The sequence below is a fragment of the Amphiura filiformis genome, chromosome 5, assembly GCF_039555335.1.
Source record: "Amphiura filiformis chromosome 5, Afil_fr2py, whole genome shotgun sequence".
Taxonomy (NCBI): domain Eukaryota; kingdom Metazoa; phylum Echinodermata; class Ophiuroidea; order Amphilepidida; family Amphiuridae; genus Amphiura; species Amphiura filiformis.
The window spans coordinates 67,785,214-67,805,625 of NC_092632.1; the positions used below are offsets into that span (position 1 = coordinate 67,785,214).

The following is a 20,412-nucleotide window of genomic DNA, read 5'->3' on the forward strand; positions in this document are numbered from 1 at the left end:
TACCAAACGCACTATAGTTGATCATAAACAGTGGTATAGAGGGACTACCTCAATGTTCTGTAATGTCTGTTGTCTCATGTTATGAACTGACCAAACAGACTCTGTGCAGCTTCAAATTGTGAGGATTCGCTTAAATTTCCAACGTATACACATGTGTCTAATGACGTTGAATAGATGCACGCATGACTCATCTGATTCAACGCATTGACGTCATCAAGAAATAATTTGTAGAGACTGCTCAGCATAATGCACATTCACCTCATGGTACACAATACAAATTCTAATGCTTTAACAAAGGGTGATAAAATTGGGCGGAGCGATTGCCGAATAGGGTGCAACTCTACTAGTCTTATTACAAGACTGCCCTACCCCAACCCTAAACCCTAACCCTAAACTCCGTAAACGAGGACTGGACTCAAGTCTAGCAAGTTGCACCCTATTTGGTAATTGTATCAATTGGGCTGGTACATTTAAAGTCCACACTACCCCTGTGGAAGATTTAGCTGAAGTCTTCCACAGAGGGAGTAAAAGTTTTGAATAGAATAGAGACTTGAGGAACTTCCATTTGATATACTCACTCCAACTGTGGAAGATATATGTTACGCCATAATACAGAGGGAGTGTTGGTTTCAAAATGATTAACCCTGACCAATTACATTTGAGAATCACACTCCCCCTGTGGCAGACAGGGGTATTGTGGATTTTGAATGTAACAGCCCAAATTTCTGAACGTTAAATGTGAAAGAATTCATACAAAGGAACTGAACAGGTGGAAAAGCAATCAAGACATGCACATGTGTAATGAGTGAAACAAACTTTGTGTACGTATACAGGGTCCATAAACGCTTACAATGGGGATTTTTTTCCCTACTTTTTTGGTACAAAACACTACATTTGATATTCATTAAGTACTGGATACATAACACAAACACTCATATAGATGGCAAATTGTCATATAGGTTTTGTACTTGGTAGTAGTATAATGAATTACTCATAATTATATATTCATTGTTGATTGCGAACATGCGCATAGGCACTTATTTTATGACAATCCAGAGTTTTTTTGCATTTTTAGCCAGTGTACAATGCATGGCCAATCAGGAAGATACGTAACTTTTAAACAAAAAATTGTTGGCCAAAAGTTTGGCTAATAAATTTGCCAACAAACTGCTATTATAATTGTTATTACTGCACATAGCTCCAAAACCTTTTAAACCCAGCTATAGATGCTTAATTGTCAGCTAAATCGTCTCATGTTGACTTTTTTACAATTATGGATACACTAATATGGATTTGAGGGAATGGGTCCATGCATGATTATTATAATATCTACATTTCTTCCTAATTATATGTAATTAGGGTTGTGTAAAAGAAATATACATTTCAAATGACAGATTTGGTGAGTACTTGCCACTTCCATGCCATCCTTCGCCATATTACTCTGTTTATCAAATAATACCAGATTTGAATTAACAAACTTCAAATTTGCACTTTGTGGAGTCATTTTAATAAAATCCATCAGGAACACAAACCTTACCACAAAATGTCATCTAAGAAGTTATAATTACAATTAGTATCTTATCAATGAATCAACTTGATTTCATCTTTGACAGGAAAGATTTGCATTCATACAATACAACAAACAGGAGCATAAACTTCTCTGATTTCATTTGAAATATGTGTAATGTGTGAGGGGTGCGTCAGTGTTTGCCAGCAAATGAGGACACACACACGACTTTGTACATTTAAACCGTGGACCTACTTGCAAACGAGCACCATCCTCGGTTTGATGTCTGCAGTAGATCACAATTGCAGGAGGAAAGGAGGAGTAGGGGTGTGTGTGTCAGGGCCCTTTTGAAAACACCAGCAACATGGACAGACCCATGAGAAATCTTATGTGTAATTGCAACCACAAAGGAACTGTTTGTTCCTAGGATATTTCTAGATCCAAAGCAGCATAAAAATGCATTATTATTATAGTCATTGTCTTAATGTAGAAAAGCACTTTGATGTAAAAAAGCGTCCATGGGAAGGAGAAAAAAAAATTTGCCCACAGATAAAATGCAATACATGTAGAATGGGTCAATGTCCACTGTTGCCGGTGTGTAGGGTTGGGTCTATGTGTGGTGTGAATATGATATGAGCTATAATCTCAGACAAAATGTGCTATTCCAGTCAAAATCCCTACACCCCCTATAGAAGACATAACCTTAATCACCCACAAAGGGAGTACGCATTTCAAACAGGATTACCTGAATGGGTGACTCAATTTGAAATCTAACACCCCCTGTGTGGGAGATTAAGGTCACATCTTCCATAGGGGGTGTATGGATTTCAATTGGAATAGTCCACACTGTCCACAATGACTGGGTTTGTTCTTTTGCCACATTTATCAAGAAAGCTGCCCATTGGGAGCAAACAGGGAACAAATATATTTCCTTTTTTAAACATCACCAGATATGCTACTTTATATCCTTATTTTTTCATACAAAAGAAGTTTCAATTTTAAATGTACATTTCTTACAAATTCACCAAGTTCGCACCAAGTAGTCATTTTAGTTATTCAAACAAATCCACTGCACCGTCAATGGGCTGTTCCATTTAAAATCCACACTCCCCCTGTAGAAGATTTTGGATATATCAGGGGGAGTATGAATTTCAAAAATATAATGAGCACATTAGGAAGCTCCATTTGAATTGCATACACCCTCTGAGAAAGATTCAACCTGATCCATGGAAGGAGGGTGAGTTTCAAATGGAGCTGCCATTTGAAATTCATACTCCCCCTGTGGAAGATAGTTCCAAAATCGTCCACAGGGGGAGTGTGGATTTTAAATGGAACGGCCCAATATAACATGGGTTGGGAAGTAAAAGCAAATACAAATGAACTGTTCTACATTGTAGTATCCTTTCTAACAGTACACACAGGAATGTAATCACATGGTCAATTTTATTTCAGAATTACATTTTGTATTTATTTTTTGAATTCCTTTTGCAGGCAATACTTTTCTCAGATAACTATATGAGGTAACAGCATATATCTGTTGCAGACATTGTTTTACAAAAGTGAATTTTTTAATAATCTGAGTATACATATGATGACTGTGATTGGAATGAGGGATTATGGGTAGTGGACGATTTTGTCATTCAATACTGACGTACATCAGTATTTGCGATGCACCACTTTTTTTTGTCTAAAATAAAAACAAAAAACAATTTAACAACAACCACCTGACAGTGAGCGTTGTTTACTACTACGGTGATTCTTCTTTTAGTTGTGCTATGCAGGATCGTAACAGCTGCACTTGTGCCTGCAACAAGAAAAAATATAAAAAAGCATCAATATATTAGAATTGACCTATCACATTATATTATAAAAAAATTATTTCAAATCCATCTTCTTTATTCAATAACATGAATACAAACAATTAGGGAACAAATGCCTGACTGGTATTTTCAGAGATGCCAATAGCTTGCGAAAAAAAAAAAATCTGAACTTCAATCGCGAGCGTATGGAGTGTATCAACGGGAGCATCGCATGTAACGGCCGGAGGTGCAGGGACCCGCTTCGCTTAAAGGGCCCCTGGTGGGGTCGAGGGGGTGAAGCTCCTGGGTTTTAACAGTTTGAAGACCTAGAAAGTCCATCTGAAAACACCAATTCTTGTAGTTCAGAACTACAAGTTATGGCATACAAGTCTTTACACCAATGGGAGTTTTAACTCATTTTTTTTGCGGGGGTAGAAAATTTAAAGGAAGAAAAACATTTTATCTGGAAATGTTACAAAACAGGAATTCCGATAAATAGCGTTAGATTGGCATCTCTGCCTGTTTCTAGGGCCGGCGTCGGCACCATTTTTTGATGTCGACATATTTTGTATCTCGACGTCATCATACATTTGGGTTCCGAAAAAATACCAAAGACTTTTTTTTTCATGATTTTAGGAAAATTGTAAAAATTTAAACCTACAAATATCTAGAAACACCATCTGCAAAATTCAAGATGGCCATTTTCATAGTGATAAAGTGTACACTTACACAAGAAAACAAGGCAAAATAATGCCAAAAGTATGACCCCTGAAGGCAAATAACAAGAAAAGTTGGCGAAATAGTAGGTAAAAGATAAGATTTGGCACTGCATTTTGTTGAAAATACATTGGCAATGGCCAATATTTTGAGTGAAAATGAGCTTACCTGACAAAGTTTTATTGGGCCATTTCCTGAGCACTATGTCGCCATGGAAGAAGTTCTGTCGACATATTGACATAATTCACTTTGTCAACAGGATTCCGACAGAAGGCATGTCGACGCCGGCCCCTACATGTTTCATCAGTTTCTTACCTTTGAGTGTTTAAGTTCCAGCTCTGCTAATTCAGTAAGGTGTTTCCGATATGCCTGGACCCTCCTCGCTTTGAAATCAGATAGCTCCCCTTTGGCAACTTCGGACAACTTCTCAAACTTCTCACAAGCCTCTTGTTGGTTCTTCTCGGCCAGCATTACCTCCTTGTTCTTAGCACGAGCCTGCTCCAATTTTTTGTTAGCATTTTGATAATCAACTAGGCTACGCATTCTTCGATACAGTAAATCCTGAATGGGGACAAAAATAAAACTTACGATCAGATTAAACAATTAGTGGGGTTTTTTAGCGGGTTCGCCGTCGGACAAGTTTAGAACTGTCAAGCTTTCGTCAGGAGTAGCTCTGACTTCTTCAGGACAAAGTACCTAAGAATGAGACATGTAGACCGCCCCTTGCCTACTGATGACTCTGAAAAGAGCTGTTCACTGAAGACTGCCCCTTGTCTACAGAAACAAGCATACCTCGCCATAGGCTTTTCCCGTCGTAAAAGCCTATCCCACGATCAGATTAAAGTTCAACATCTGTGACACAAGCATGCTAAAATTATTTGTGCCACAAACAAGCAACTTGATGATCACCATAGACTAAACATAAAGACATTATAAATTGTCTTTCACAGCCATATGATACACCCCGATGGAAGGCATGACCTTAGTCTCCCACACAGGAGGTGTTGAGAAATACTATTGACTTTTTTTTAGTAGACCAGATTTGCAAAACAAGGCCATAGCAACACATATAACTCTTTGAACCCCCAATGGGCAGTAGAAGTCTGGTAAATGTTTTAAAGGTCAAATTAGGACAGGCAATTTTATTCAAATGACGGACAAACCTCAATTTCTAGCTAACACCCTGTACAATGTACAGTGTACATGTACAGGATGCACTGAAAAGTGCAACAGCCAATTTATACATAATATAAAAACATGTTACCTTAGCAGCTTGTGAATCTCTCATGTAGTATCTCAATAGGTCAGACAGTTTCAGATCCTCATCGGATGCTACTCTAGCTTCTAATTTCTGCAATGAGAACAAGTTTACTGCTTTAAAGGGGGGTAACCCTATTGGTTTTGGATATGGATTGTCTTTAAAATTACATATAATATCAAATATTGTCCCCTTTATGCAGCTAACTGCGCCACGCAGCCAGCTACAGCCATCTTTGAATTTTTAGAGCTTTATACTACCGTTGTCGATCTGAAGTCTCCTCAGCAGTTTGTGCGGTTCGCTCTTTTCACACAATGTGAATGACGTGAAACCGAACTAGTTGTTGAGGAGACTTAATTTTCTACGATAAGCCTGTTCAGAATTCCAGAAATTGGTAGCCACCAGGGAAGCTATTTTGGCATGAATTCTCTGCTTTCTCCGGAAATACATCGACTTGGAGCGTCAAATTTCAGGATAGGAATGAGAAAAATACGAGCTATATTGTGATACCAAAAACTCATTAACAATGACAAAAATCAGGGGGATGATGTTGTCGATCGGGTTACGGACCTTTAATCTTTGCTCCAATGACATATGACCAAAACCATACTTGGATCAATTTTGCATTTCAAAATATAGCTATTTAATGTATCAGTATTTGATTCAAAGTTACTCAACTTATGCAGGATGTAGATCTACTATTTTTACTGGCGATAAAAATACCACAAGCCAAAGTTAAGGGTCCTTGACCTGATCGACAGCCTCATCCCCTTTTCCTGATCAAATCTGCAACTCAAATTTTTCTCATAACCCCAGTAAAATAAATTGTAACACCTGAGATATGAAAGAATGAACAGTTTACAAACCGAAAGTGTTACAATTAAACATGACAAGAAATAAATACAAATCCCAACCGGCACACAACCCAACTTGAAAAAAAAAAAAGCAAGGGAATGTGCCGGCATGGGAATCGAACCCACGACCTTCCGATACCTGAGATATGCTTCATTTAGATGGTGTGAACAAAAATGTGAATTGTGGTAACCACACTGGAAGAGTGTGTACTATCCTATGAAGCATTGTTATACACATTTTTGCTTCTCATATCAAAACTGCTGGAGCAATACAACTCAGAATTTGGACACATATTGTTTTAATGGTAACACTCAATGTAAGCTAGAAAACAGAATATACAACATTAAACAACACCCCTTTAATCTAAAGCAACAGTGGTTATAATTAAAACGTTTCAACCCATTTCCTTTTTCCACTATTTATTTGACGAATTTTCTATTACATTCTGAATACTCACCCTGGTTTTCTCAAGGGTTTCTGATATTTTGTTGAAAAATCTATGGAAAAAGTAAAGTTCACAAAAAGCATTAGTTGTTGGAATGTTGCATTATAAGCCTAATTCATAGTGATGCAATAACATACCATAGCTGCTTCATGTAGTCTACATGAAGCAGCTATTGTATGTAGTCTACATGAAGCAGCTATTGTATGTATGTTATAATTAGAGATTAAAGGTATTGTTTTTAGCCGCTGGAGTGCATCTATCGTCTCATATAACACGGGCGACATCATTATTTTAAGTAAAACAATGAGGCGAAGCCAAGTTGTTTTACGCCAAAAATAATGATGTCGCGGTTATATGAGACGATAGATGCGACACAGCTGCTAAAAACAATACCTTTATTCTCATTCTTAAACACTTCAATTCAAATAAATATATTAATCATAAGTTAAATCATTAAATCCTACATTTTACAAGGACTTACCCAGGGCTTAGAATCGATCAGTCCCGTTGTTGCTATGCACCTCCGATTGGTTCAAATAGCATGTACGAGTATTGCGTCGACACATACACGCTAAAGTGTGTGATATCGTGTCATATCACACGGGTAAGAACCAATAAGATTGCAAGAATATTCTCAAGTGTTTAAGAATGGTAGATTTCATTCTTTTTTCAGCACATATCATATCACCAAATATTGGCACCTTATTCAAGGGACAAGCAATATTGTATTACGTGACCATGTTGTGACCCATTTGTTTTCACAGGATGACCAGGGCATGTTCGTCGGCAAATATCACAGAACATATCCAAGAACTGAGTATGTCCTTTTTGATACACCGTATTGTTAGTAGTAAATGCTCCCCCTCTAATAAACACCCCCTTTAGTTTTTCAATGAAAAACGCACATCAGTAGTAATATTTGTATAGCCGTAAATCCCTCTTTTCTACAGAAGGACCATTCAGAATTTGAACCAGATTTTTAAAGTTTTTCCACTGAAAATTCACTTCTAATAAACGCCTCCCCCTTGGAAAAATGCAATGCCTTTATTAAAAACAATGGGCTATTCCATTTAAAATCCACACTACCCTTGTGGAAGATATTGGAAATATCTTCCACAGAGGAAGTATGAATTTCAAATAGAATGAACACATTAGGCAGCTCCATTTGAATTTCATACACCCTCTGAGAAAGATTCAACCTGAATCTCCCATAAAGGTAAGCTGAGTTTCAAATAGAGTTGGATAATGTGCTAAATCCATTTGAAATTCATACTCCCCCTTGTAGAAGATATTTCCAAAATCTTCCGCAGGGGTAGTGTGGATTTTAAATGGAACAGCCCAATATGGTACTTACTTATCAAGATCTGTTTGTTCTATAGTAGCTAGCCCTACAAGACCACCGGAAATCTTGATGTAACTATCTGCAACATCTGCAAATAACAAAATCACATCAAATGTACAAAAAAAAGTCACAAACTTGTAAATGAATCAATTCAATTCAAGCCAGCCCTACAAAAATAAAGAAATAATAAAGGAACATTTTGAATGAAAGTATTGGACAAATATAGGACAGTGGAAGTCAAATACAGTGGGTATCAGACACCAGTAACTATTGTAAGGGGAAAAGTCCTTAAGGTACTTTGCATGATGTGTGCATCACTTTGGACTGGTATATGGTATGTCTATAAATTTTATACTGATCAAAAAATATACACCAGTAAAATCTACCTGCTGACTTGCGAGGCTGAAATTTCCGACAACTTCATGCAAATGAAATGGAAGGGATTTGTATGTTCCATGAAAAATGGACAATATATGACCCCTGGCAGCTATTGCATGTAGAGCACTGTCTTACCTTTATGAGTTCTTGTCATCTTATCTGATTTCATTGTAGCATCTTTCACTTTGACATGATATTCTACCAGAAATTGTTTTTCATGCTCAAAGAAAGAATCCACATCCTGTAATGAAACCAAAGACGAGAAGAAAATAAGAATAATACTCATTGGGCAAAGGGCAGCCCACATACTAGTGTTGGGCGACTATCACTTTTTTCCTAGTCGGCACCAAATAGTCGCGACTATCTGTGGCCAAAATGCATGAATAAACAAGTAAGATATGGAAATAAAGAAATGACAAGTTGTCACAATATTTAAATGGAAGTGCAGGCTTTTTACTTGTGTATATTGTATATTTTGTCATGTCAACCATGCCTGCAGTAAACAAACCGATGATAAATTCCAACTACTTTTACTTTCCATGACATTTTTCACAGCACTTTTGTTGGTTTTGTTGCGGACATCTTTCAACATGATTTTTAACATATAGTTGTGTTAGTCGACTTTTTGTTTTCAATAGTCGTAGGTGCTACTACAAGTAATAGTCGCGACTAACGACTATTGGCGACTTAGTTGCCCAACACTACCACATACTATACATGATCCAATGACAAGAACTAAATGCTCAAATCCTCTTTTTCAAAGCTACCATTTCTTTGGTATAGGGACAATCTACAGCAAAGGGTTATTATTATTTGGCAGAAACGTAATTCTGATATGCTTCATTTTATATACATTGTATATAAGCTCTATAGAGATATGAATTCGGCTAAGGCTCGGACTTTGCACAATTTATGGAAGCCAAAAACACACTACTGTTTTCTAAAAAAATTGCAAGGCTACAAAAATGCGATATGATATTTGTATCCCTTCTGGTTCATTTACAAAGTTCGAGTTACTCCTGGTTTAATTATCAGGTTGAAATTCTAAATTGATGCACCCATTACACAGTGTGCTGACATGATTTATCGGTAAATATTGGACAAAATTTCACATGTAAGTACTGATTGATGCAAACATATGATTTACTTAGATTTACTTAATATCAATTCTACTATACATCTTAAATTAAATCCGAAAATGAGACGTATTTCGTACAATTTCATGCTTACCCCCGATTTTTTAGGAAAGTGAAGAAAACACAAGCAAAATGCAATAGACATCAAAAATTGCAATTTCCAGTGCAAATAACGCAATCACAAAAAAAGTCTGACCCTTAGCTTAGGCATGCCTATCACCAAGGAATTTCACAGCATATGTATTGGATAGATGTCCCACTTACCTTTTGACCAGATATCAGTACTTCATCAACAGACTTGGTAACAAACTTTACTAAGCCTCCAAATCTTTCCTTCTTGTTCTTCCCTCTTACATTCAACTAAAAAAAGAAGAAAATTGGTTTCTTCAAAAGAATGTACCAGAGTATTGTGACTCCATTAAAATTGGGTTATTCCATTTAAAATCCACACTACACAGGGGGAGTATGTTTTTCAAATGTAATTGGTCAGGGTTAATTATTTTGAAACCAATACTCCCTTTGTATTATGGCTTTACCTATATCTTCCACAGCTGTAGTGAGTATTTCAAATAGAAGTTCCTCAACTGTCTATTCTATTCAAAACTTTTACTCCCTCTGTGGAAGACTTTGATGGAGGTAGTGTGCACTTTAAATGGAATAGCCCATTATAGAACAACAATTAAAGAAATCATTATAATTTTATGACCTGTCATAATTTGGCCCCTGAACATGTTTAAAGCAACATTGCCAACAGGTTACATAGGAGGTTTTGCTTTAAACATGTTCAGGGGCCAAAGACACATAGGAGGTTTTTCCTGCCCAACAACAACATTAATTCACAAGTTATCTTAGAAAGCAAACTAAAACTTCTATGCTACTATAATTTGATACACTCACCAGAATTGGTGATGCAATAGCAAAGGAAAGTTGCAACAAAAAATGTTTTCTCTGCAAATTTATCTTTCGAAGTATACAGGGTAAAACAAAATTGGTGTGCAAACATTTTAAAACTCAAAATCTCGGAATGTCCCTTCTACTACTGAACTGTTCACATCAAGGAGATTCTCTACTTGGTTTTAAATCATTTTCACTTCGCTATCATCTCACCTCTTGCTTGTACTCCAAGAAGACTTTGAAATTATGATCATTACGTAGTTGTGGATGTGCTGCTAGTCGTTGAAGGAAAACTTCATGCATGGCTACGGTCTTCTTAAATGTGGCCAAATACTCCCTGTAAACACAGACACATAGGAGAATAGGTATTAAGCTTACCTACTGTAATTTTTTGAGACAAGTATTATAATAAAAGCCCAAAATTAAGAAACCTGTTCGCATCTGACGATCCTGCCAATCAAACTCCCCACAGCCTGTGATTGGTTAGTATCACATAACTAGGGAAGGCACCGCCTTAGCACACCCTAGTTCCATGGTACTAACCAATAACAGGCTGTGAAATATCTGATTTGGTGAGAGTGTTAAAGCACAGGTCCCTGGCAAAACATGATGCCCATGCATACTGCTGGGCTAAAAACATGAAAACTTCAGAACAAACTTTTTTGAAGGACGTCACATGTCATCTCATCTATACATGATATAGTTGGAAGGAAAGCCAATCTAATGAAACAAGAATCTCCTTCCAAGCTCCAACATTACAACAAAGCAATGGGCTGGTCCATTAAATATCCACACTACTCCTGTGTAAGATATTGGAAATATCTTCCACAGGGGGAGTATGAATTGCAAATGGAATGAACACATTAGGCAGTTCCATTTGAATTCCATACACCCTGTACCAAAGATTCAATCTGAATCGTCCACAGAGGGAGGGTGGGTTTTAAGTGGAATAGCCCAGTGGTGACTGGTCTTCTTACGCTTCTAGTTCCTGCTTCATTTTGTTGAATTCTTCCTTGGTCATTGTGCCTTCTCCTTCTCCTAGTTTCTGTAGTTTCTCCCTGGACGCATCAAAATCTGGTCTTGGTGGTCCAGGTGGAATCTAATTTGAATGTAACAAAACAAATAAAAAAGAAATGTATATATTGAACCTGAACAGTCCCAGATTGGACTACATGTAGGTACAGTACTGGGTACAAAATATTTCACAGTCCAAGTTTTTCAAAAGAGAGAAGATCAATTGAATTAAGGTATGCTGTGGGAATGGAGATTGCTCACAATAAGCCAAAGAATCCTCTAAGGCAATCCAAGCCCATGAGTTTCAAATCTACGGGCCAAACTCAACTTGTAAACATTTTAATGTTATACTGATCCATATTAGTGACATTTTGTACCATTTCTCTTGCAAATCAAAAACTGGTTATGCAATGATTGATGTTTTAAGTCTTGACTTGCTGACTTTGGTGTCGGGCTTTGGTGACAGAATTTCACAGGGTAGCATTTCTTCACGTTTACTCACCACTATCCCAGCATAGTCGGGATTCTCATCATACATGGTATGTAACCACGTAAATTCTTCATGTTCACGTTGCACTGAAAACTCACTCTCTCGGAAATCTGGCAATGTGGTCTGCAAACAAGGAAAATATAGTGAAATCCAAATTTCAATACACAACTAGAGTTTTAAGGAGAGCCCATGGCAGCCATCTTGGATATGCGAATGAGTAAAAACATACGACATACTTCATAAACATTCCAATGATTATTCCTCATTCCTTATAAAAACTTTGTAAATTCACCTTTCCTGCACATCCAACATAACCACTCATGCCATGACAGCTATCTTGGATCTGGAAGAGAATATTCTCATTTATGGGCTGTGCACAGTAACTCTTAACGCTGTCCTAGACATTGGTAGAGCAATTGGTAACCCACATGCACATTTCATAACTTAAGCCCTGCAATTACGCATCCCCCAAACATTTTGACATTTTAAAAACCCTGAAAAATGCAAGTCATGTTTAGCAAGCTTCTCCAATAAGGACCTTTGTAAAAATGTCAATCAATGCCAGAATTTTAAAAGCTATAGTTGCAAATGCAGCATATGCATGAATTTTTTAATGAAAATTTTATGTTAATTAGCAAAGGGATTCTGCTAGCTCGGCATAAAGCTATCCAATTATCAGTTATTGTTGCTGAAATTTTGACCTTCCTATTTGAAATGAAGCTAATGCCACAGGCAATCATGCTGCTGTCTAAATGATGCTTTATTTTCCCCAGATAGATGTTTGCTTGGTACATATTTGAGTCCTTATAAAATTGGTGCTTGTATGATTGTTATATTACAAGTTAACACTATGCAAGAGTGAAGTGCACTATCAGTTATGTGTGTGTTATGTTTAGGGTCTTCATGCAACACTTCTGTGCAGGTACACATACCCCCCCCCCCTCGGGTGTGTATATTTGCACATACTCGCCCCCGCATACAAATAAAAATCCCTTTAAAAAGGGATGTAAAATGAAAAGACGATTCTAAGTGAGGTGCAACTTATTTCTTTGAAGTCCTGGTGTTAAATTATTGTGACATATACTTTTGGACATGTGGATTTACTGGTCACCGTGTTGCTTACACATAAAGAACTAATACACTCCCCCTACACAGAGTTGAGATTTCATGTTTGTGTGATTCAGTGTACACAATTCAAGTGTTAAGTGTCTAACATAGCATTATGATTACTTTAGTATTGCTACCCATTCCAGAAAAATACAGCACCGATTTTTTGGAATTAAAAAAAAATTATTAAGTTCTGCCAAATAAAACATAGCTCAATCCTAATCATTCATTTAGTACTAACTATAAATAAAGAGATAAAAGAAACAAGTGCACTATTTCACTAATTTCTTGAAAAAAAGAGAGTAAAAAACATGCATTTTCATCTTGTTAAACAATGTTTTGACAATCGAGTCACAAAATTCAAAGACTTTGAACTAGTCTAAGCATTCAAAATCTTGAGCATATGCGAAAATTTTGCTGTAATTTTCACTTTTATTTTGTATTCTTTACATTAAATGATTGGTTATAAGAATGAAACATGTATGTCTTTCCCAAAAATTAGAATACCGTACATAAATTGAAATTAGACTCTGTGCAAGTCTTTAGACTTGACTGTCACAGCATGTGGTAAACACCATAAATATGCACATTTTTGGCCACTAGTTCATAAATTGGGCAAAATGTGTTTCATTTGACAGAAGTTGATAACACTCTTTTAATCCAGTCAAAAAATGGTTTTCTGGAATGGGGAGTAGGTTCAACATTTGTCCAGATCATCAAAGTAATTTAACTCTAAATGAACCAAACATCAAAAAATGTCAATTCGCAAAGCATCTGCAAGCCCGGGTATCTCACGTGATGTGAACTTGTGTCATCATGCAAACAGTCATTTGGTCACGAAAAGCTTGGCTAGCCAAGGGGTGGCCATGTGCGTGTCTGGCACCCGAGGGGTCCCTGGTTCAAAACCGCACCTGAGAAAAAAAGTTTTCTCTTCTTCTTCTGTGATTCTTCCTTCCTTCTCTCCTTCCCCCTCGCCAAAATAGGCCTAGGGCATTAGGGTTAATACAAACACATTTGAACTATGAAGTAAGCAAATGCAATTCTACAATTAGTCAAAATATTGAATGAATGAAAAGATGAACTATGTAAATTGTACAATTTACAAAAAAAACACAGGAGACTATAATATCTCAGATCCAGATTCTAACAAAATATTGCTTATAAATATAATAAAAAGATGTCTATAAAAAGAGAGACCCATATCTTTAAATAAAACCTTCACCAAAGATAATCAAACTTATTTATCATAACTTTTAGTTTTACTAAAAAAAATGATGTGGGTATTGGTCATATAACTTGCTTACATGTAGGAAGAGGAAAACACAATTGGTCAAAGTTGGGAACCAGCAATTTGTTGCACACAGGTATCTAAAAAAAATAAGCTCAGTTACTATCAAAGCCAAATTTAGGATTCTATTAAATGATACAGGTATCTAGTAATTTAAAAATTAAATAAATGTCTACCAACTATAAATCAAAACAAGAAAATTACTAATTGAAGCCAGTGGCGTTGCCAGGATTTGCATGTTGGTGTTACAAGTAATTGCAGTGAACCAACAAGTTGAAGCGATCAGTTGAGCAAAGCAATTAATGGGTGCGGTCCAGGGGTCATCTAAGGATCCCTGCTACCTGGTGGGTCCAATAGTAAAGCCTTGGCACAGGTCCAGGGGCAGAGCACCCTGAAGATCTGGGATTTTACTCTTTTTAAATTGCTCAGCTGAACCATTTTTTTGAGGGGGGGTTATTTTACACTTTTATATGACATTTGCTTCTTTTAAATTGAGTGGGCAACTGTTAACGTTGGCCATGCTGATGCAGTTGATGTACTTTGTTTGAGCCAATATCAATGATAGGAATTAAAATGTTTGGTCTTGTCCTTGTGAGGTCACAGTTGGACCACTCAAAATGAACGGAGAGTACCAATCTGATTAACCGACAGAACGAAATATTGGGAGGGATAACCCGTTATCGCCCCTTGCCTAGCTACGCCACTGATTGAAGCAAGAACCTGCCAAGTAAATGTACAGTACATGTATGTGTTACAAAGAAAGAAATGGGGTGACAAATCGGGTCACAAAGTGAGTGGTAGGTTCCCATACTGCTAAAATATCAAAGTTCAACATAATTGCAACAAGTTGAAAAGAAAAAAATCTGATTCTGATTTCAATTCCTAAATATGAACAGGAAAAATACAAGAAGAGGGGTAAATACATGTATGCTAGCAATATCTGTGCTTAGGATTCACAAATGACAAACAGAACATCAACTCTCTCCACGTGGGTGTCAACTGCAGACGACAAGTTAAATCAAAAATTTTAGAATTTTAAATTGTCATGAAATGACCATATTTGGAATCAGCAAAAATGCATTAAAAGGAGTATAAACAAGCCTGGTATTGGTTTAGTAGTTCTTAAGATAGCTCTTGAAAATTTGAGATAATATCTCAAAACTTGGAACATTTTGTGTTGAAGCCTATGGCTAGCACGCATAGCATTAATTTGATAGCATTAATTTGATAAAATTGGGAGCTTGATACTCTTTTCATTTATAATAACCAAGATCTCAAACATGGTCATCTCTCAGTGCACAGTTCATTGACCCCAATACGTTTGTACATTCACATAATGACCTTCTGAATATGCTGGGTATTAAAACTCATACCAAACTACTTCAGGTCAACTGTTACATTATGAATGTTGAATATACCAATAGAGGTCATTGAACTGTGCAATGAGACCATTTTGCATAATAGCGAATAGATCAGCAAGGAAAGCTGAAGTACTACGGTACTCTTGATTCCAGAAAAATACAGCACTAATTTGTTTTTAATTGTTTTAAAAATGTTACCTTGTTTTACTAAATGAAACATAGCTAAATCCAAATCCTTTAGTTAGTTCTAACTGGTAATAAAAGTCATATTTTTGTGCTATTTCATGGGAAAAGGGCCAAAAATGTGAAATTTTGCATGTTTTCTTAAATTACATGTTTTTCCAAAATTCAAAGAATAAGCCCAATCGGCATTGGAAGATTGAAATGCATCGTGGGACAGTTTTTGCAGTTTTGGGACATTTTGTCCTTTGACCTATCGGAAAAATTCAGAAAAAACGTTTTTTGTGCTTACAAAATATAATCTAAAATGTTTTACAAGGATAAAAACAAACCCAAAAAACATTATTATTGAATAAATTAGTCATTTAAATATTTTTAAAGATAATATTATGACAATAATAAATAAATTAATAATAATTACAGCAATTTCCTAGATATGTCAGAGGTCAAAGTGTCCCCCAAAAAACCGGAAGTTACAATAGCGATTGGGCTTATTGGCACAAGTCTTAAGTTTTCAAAATTTTGAGTATAGGCAATAAGTTTTGCTCATAAAATTAATATTTGATGTTAATTCTGATAATTGGTTATAAAAGATATATTGGAAAATGTGTTTTACACAAAATTAGAATGTATAACCTAAAATTAGTCTTAGTAGGCCTACTTGAATCTTTGGGCTTGATTGTCACAGCATGTATGAAAAATGTCACAAAAACACATGTCTTTTGGTGATTTTTTCCAAAACTTTCCCAGAAATTAAAATTAGACTTTCATTGCCAGTTAGAACTAATTAAAGGATTAGGAATTAGCCATGGTATTTCATTTGGCATTTAATCAAAAAAATACAGTACTGTATATTTCTGGAATCGGGAGTAATGATTGCCACTGTATTTACCCCTGTTTAAAAGTGCAAAATAGAGGGTAAAACTCCAACCATATGAAAGAACAAAAATACAGCAGAACAATGAGAAATAAAAACGACTTACAACAATGGATTCTAGAATGTTGGGCCTTCCTTTGCACTATTGAATTAAACACAAATTAAAAAGAAACTTCACATGATCATACGTCACACCATGATAAACAGGGGTAAATATGTTGGCATCACACAATTCAGTGCCCAAAAATCAAGGGGGGGAATGGTGAACGTGGGAACGGGCTCATACTTTTTACAAACAAATTACAACTCACTGTCTTTTTAACAGAGCTAAAGTGATGTGACTTTTGTCCACCAATTATAGGTTTTAAAATATGCGTTCCGGTATCACTTGTTAGGAGTAAAATAATGCATGTGTACTGAGATGTTGATGCATCTAATGCACGAGCACCAAAGGAGGGATTACATTAGCTGCATCAACACCTCGGTACAAGTGCATATGTTGAGACACGGCTGTTTTTATTTGTTTTATGGTCAATATGCATGTATGTTAAGGCATGATAATGTTGTGATTGCCAGAGACTTTCTGTAAATTGACTGCTCACTTTCTTTAACAATCATCACACAAATACATGTATAACCACAGGGACTGTCTTTTGGAATTTGCAGGAGAGCATTCAATAGCTCTTCTGGAGCCTTCAAGGAGAGCTGTTTAGAGCATTTACAATAGAACGTAAGGAGAGAATGGTCAATTTAGGAGAGCTAAAAATCACTCTCCTATATCAGATTTAAGGAGAGCAGTAGAGAGCGATTTCTTTCGCTCTCCTAAAAAAGCAGTCCCTGTAACCAATCCTCGGCCAATACAGATCAAGGATAAGGGTGGGAGCCATATATAAGCCAGGGATTTTCGAAAAATGCGCCAGGTACCCGGGCACAAAATTACCCGAAAATCACACACTTAATATATATATATTGCCAGTCGATATTAAACAGGCAAAAATGACAAACCAGTACCAGTACCATCTTACCCCATATACAAGATCGCGCTGACCATCACAATTTGAGGGTAGGGGTGGTGAAACCTCAAGAGTTCTAATTTTTGTGCTAACTAATTGATATCGTTCCAATCTTACCTTGGTGTGTACTGTAAACTTGACTTTGTCCCTCTCACTCAGTGCATCAGAAATCTCGACCACTAATGATGTATCTGTGTCCAAATCCACATTGGACTCTTTCCTCCCCTGAAAACAAATTCAACAAAAAGTTTCAAAAACTGAGCAAAAATCAATCTTCTGTTGATTTTGGAGACTGTTCACAAACACTTGTTAGGGGGGCCTGATGCAAAAAGGGGGTGCACTGAAAATTTTTGACCCTCCTATTAAGGGGGGACCTGAAAAAATGACCACAAATTTTCCTGGGAAAATTGAGTTTATATGCTTTTCTATGAGGTTGACCCCCGAAAATTTTTCACAATGAAATTTTTTTTCATCAGGCCCCCCTATCAAGTGTTTGTGAACGGTCCCTTGGTTCAGTACAATTTATATCTATCTGATGTTACACAATGAAAGGCTTGATGTTCTGGACTTAAAAAGTTAATTGCAACATGTAAAAAATAGGGACAGTGGTCCCAGATAAGTTGTTTGAAGACATGGGCAGTGGACACTGCATGGCTACAACTTGAGAACAAGTCCTCAAAGTCAAACTGTGTTCGAAATGTGTAGTCACCACAACTGCTTGTCCTTAAGGGGGTACTACACCCCTGGCCAAATTTGTGCCTATTTTTGCATTTTTCTCAACAATTATAGGGCATTGGTGACAATTAAGATATGTATATTATAGGGGCAAGGACTGCAACTACTGCACTGGAAATTTTATTTCAGCACAGACAACAGTTGTGGAGTTACAGTCAAAAATGAGGGAAAACCAATATTTGATCAATAAATCAATTTACTACTTGCCTTGAGTTGCTGAATTTTCAGTGCAGTAGTTGTAGTCCTTGCCCTATAATATACATATCTTACTTGTCACCAATGCGCTATATTTTTTTGAGAAAAATGCAAAATGGGCACAAAATTGGCCAGGGTGTAGTACCCCTTAACACTTTTAAGTGTTAAAATATACTTTTATTATTAAAATAGCTATTTACATGATGTAGCAGTTTTTTGTTGTCATCAGGCTTCCCGTTAGTGTGCGTCATTGCATCCAGACGCGTATTTTGCAAATTTGGACGCAAGTTCATATGGCTAATCAAGTATTTTGCGCCCATGTTCGAAATTTTATCATTAATTGATGATAAAAATAAGAAATTTTTATTCTTTTATATTTTTAAGATAATAAAAGCCACAAAATTTTGACCCACCTGGTAAGAATTGAAGTAAATTCTGCAATATTTGTAAAATACAATGTCAGGAAATTGTGCACTTTTTGTATAGTTTTCGAACGATCGCTGTTTGATGGGGATGATTGATTTGTTTACAAGCAAGCATGCTGGACTGACGACATGCCGCTAATGTTTATTTAATTATTTATCACAAGCTGACAATATTTAATTTCTAATGTTTTAAGTTCATTTTCTCATAAATAATCTATGTTTCCATAGTACCGGGGTATTATTATTACGATGAATAAAAGCAATTTTGAAGACAAAATCCAAATGATAACCTTTTTTGTATTATTTGTGGCAGCGCGCTGCGTTTAGCTTTGTAGTCATCAATGCGGAAGTAAAAGTACTGAACAAAAATTTGCTTAAGATTGACACTTGACAGACTTTGCTCATGTTTTTACACAGGTCTGTTTTTGACGATGTTTCGGACTAAAAATGACACAGAAATGAGAAAAATTATCATAGCGAATGGTGATGGAATATCATGGCGAAAATGCACTTTTATTTTTTTTAACAATCAACATTTGATGAGGTGTAGACCCGGGGTACGTGTGTATCGTGAATTTCAGATGGACGCACAAAAATTTGTCTGGACACAAGTTTTTGCAACCTCATCAGCTATCAGCAAACTTGCATCACTACAGACGCACATTTTTAAAACCTTAACGGGAACCCGGCCCTGCTGGTTGTCATGACATGAAATTAAATCTAACTAACAAAATATTCATTTACTGGCAATACTATACTAGGATTTCAATTTTTTGTTAATCAAGTTTTAAGGCTGATTAAAAAATAAAACATGTTACAATGTCTGTGTCTCGTCCCTCCACCTTTGACTTTGTTGAGGCCACAATTTTTTTTTTTTTTTTCATATACATACGGCGTCTTTCATGCATGTTTTGTTCGAGCATATTCTCAAACGCAAATCATGACCATGGTACTACACAATCTCTAATTCATAAATTTTCAAGAGTTTACAAATGCACTGTCCACTGCTGCACAGCCGGCAGCCACATCACACACAGCACACACCCCTAAACACACCCCCACAATCAGCCCATACATGTACACACAGCAGACCAACTTGCAACTCAATCAGTCCAGTCAAGTACGGTCGTGGACTACGAACTTTTTCCTACCTTAGTTTGGTCTTCAGCTAAGAGATCAGGGCTGTCTTCCATATCGTCCTAAAAATGAATAAAACAGACAGTTAAAAAGTGACATTTACCGGTTGAGATTGCATAAATTTACGGTATTTTTTAACACGAAGGAAGTGTACACCCACCATCATGGCTGCAGAGTCACGTGATTGCTTCCTACTGTCAAAGGTCGGAGGTCAAATCAATTTGTGAACGAAAAGCGGTACAAACAAACAACGTGCATG

At 36.5% G+C, this 20,412-nt stretch overlaps 1 protein-coding gene across 2 annotated transcripts; it reads right to left on the reverse strand.

Moving 5' to 3' along the window:
- Positions 1–867: 867 nt before the first annotated feature.
- On the reverse strand, positions 868–20,376 carry LOC140153601 (sorting nexin-6-like). 2 transcript variants are annotated; one of them, XM_072176383.1, is made up of 14 exons: positions 20,314–20,376; positions 20,168–20,215; positions 17,779–17,886; positions 16,755–16,790; positions 11,848–11,958; positions 11,309–11,430; positions 10,545–10,668; positions 9,702–9,797; positions 8,437–8,542; positions 7,936–8,011; positions 6,594–6,633; positions 5,288–5,374; positions 4,339–4,584; positions 868–3,311 (listed from the first exon to the last, which is right to left on the reverse strand). In XM_072176383.1, the coding sequence occupies exons 1-14, from the start codon at positions 20,317–20,319 to the stop codon at positions 3,255–3,257; spliced, it is 1,263 nt and encodes a 420-aa protein (XP_072032484.1). In that variant the 5' UTR covers positions 20,320–20,376; the 3' UTR covers positions 868–3,254. The 2 variants fall into 2 exon arrangements, with proteins under 2 accessions (XP_072032484.1, XP_072032485.1); XM_072176384.1 differs by lacking the exon at positions 16,755–16,790 and having other exon boundaries at positions 20,314–20,375.
- Positions 20,377–20,412: the final 36 nt, after the last annotated feature.

Coding starts and splice junctions, on each gene's coding strand:
- LOC140153601 (XM_072176383.1), bottom strand. Junction 17,887..20,167: donor TAGCTGAAGACCAAACTAAG/GTAGGAAAAAGT, acceptor ATTTGTTTTCAG/GGGAGGAAAGAGTCCAATGT. Junction 8,543..9,701: donor TACTGATATCTGGTCAAAAG/GTAAGTGGGACA, acceptor GTTTCATTACAG/GATGTGGATTCTTTCTTTGA.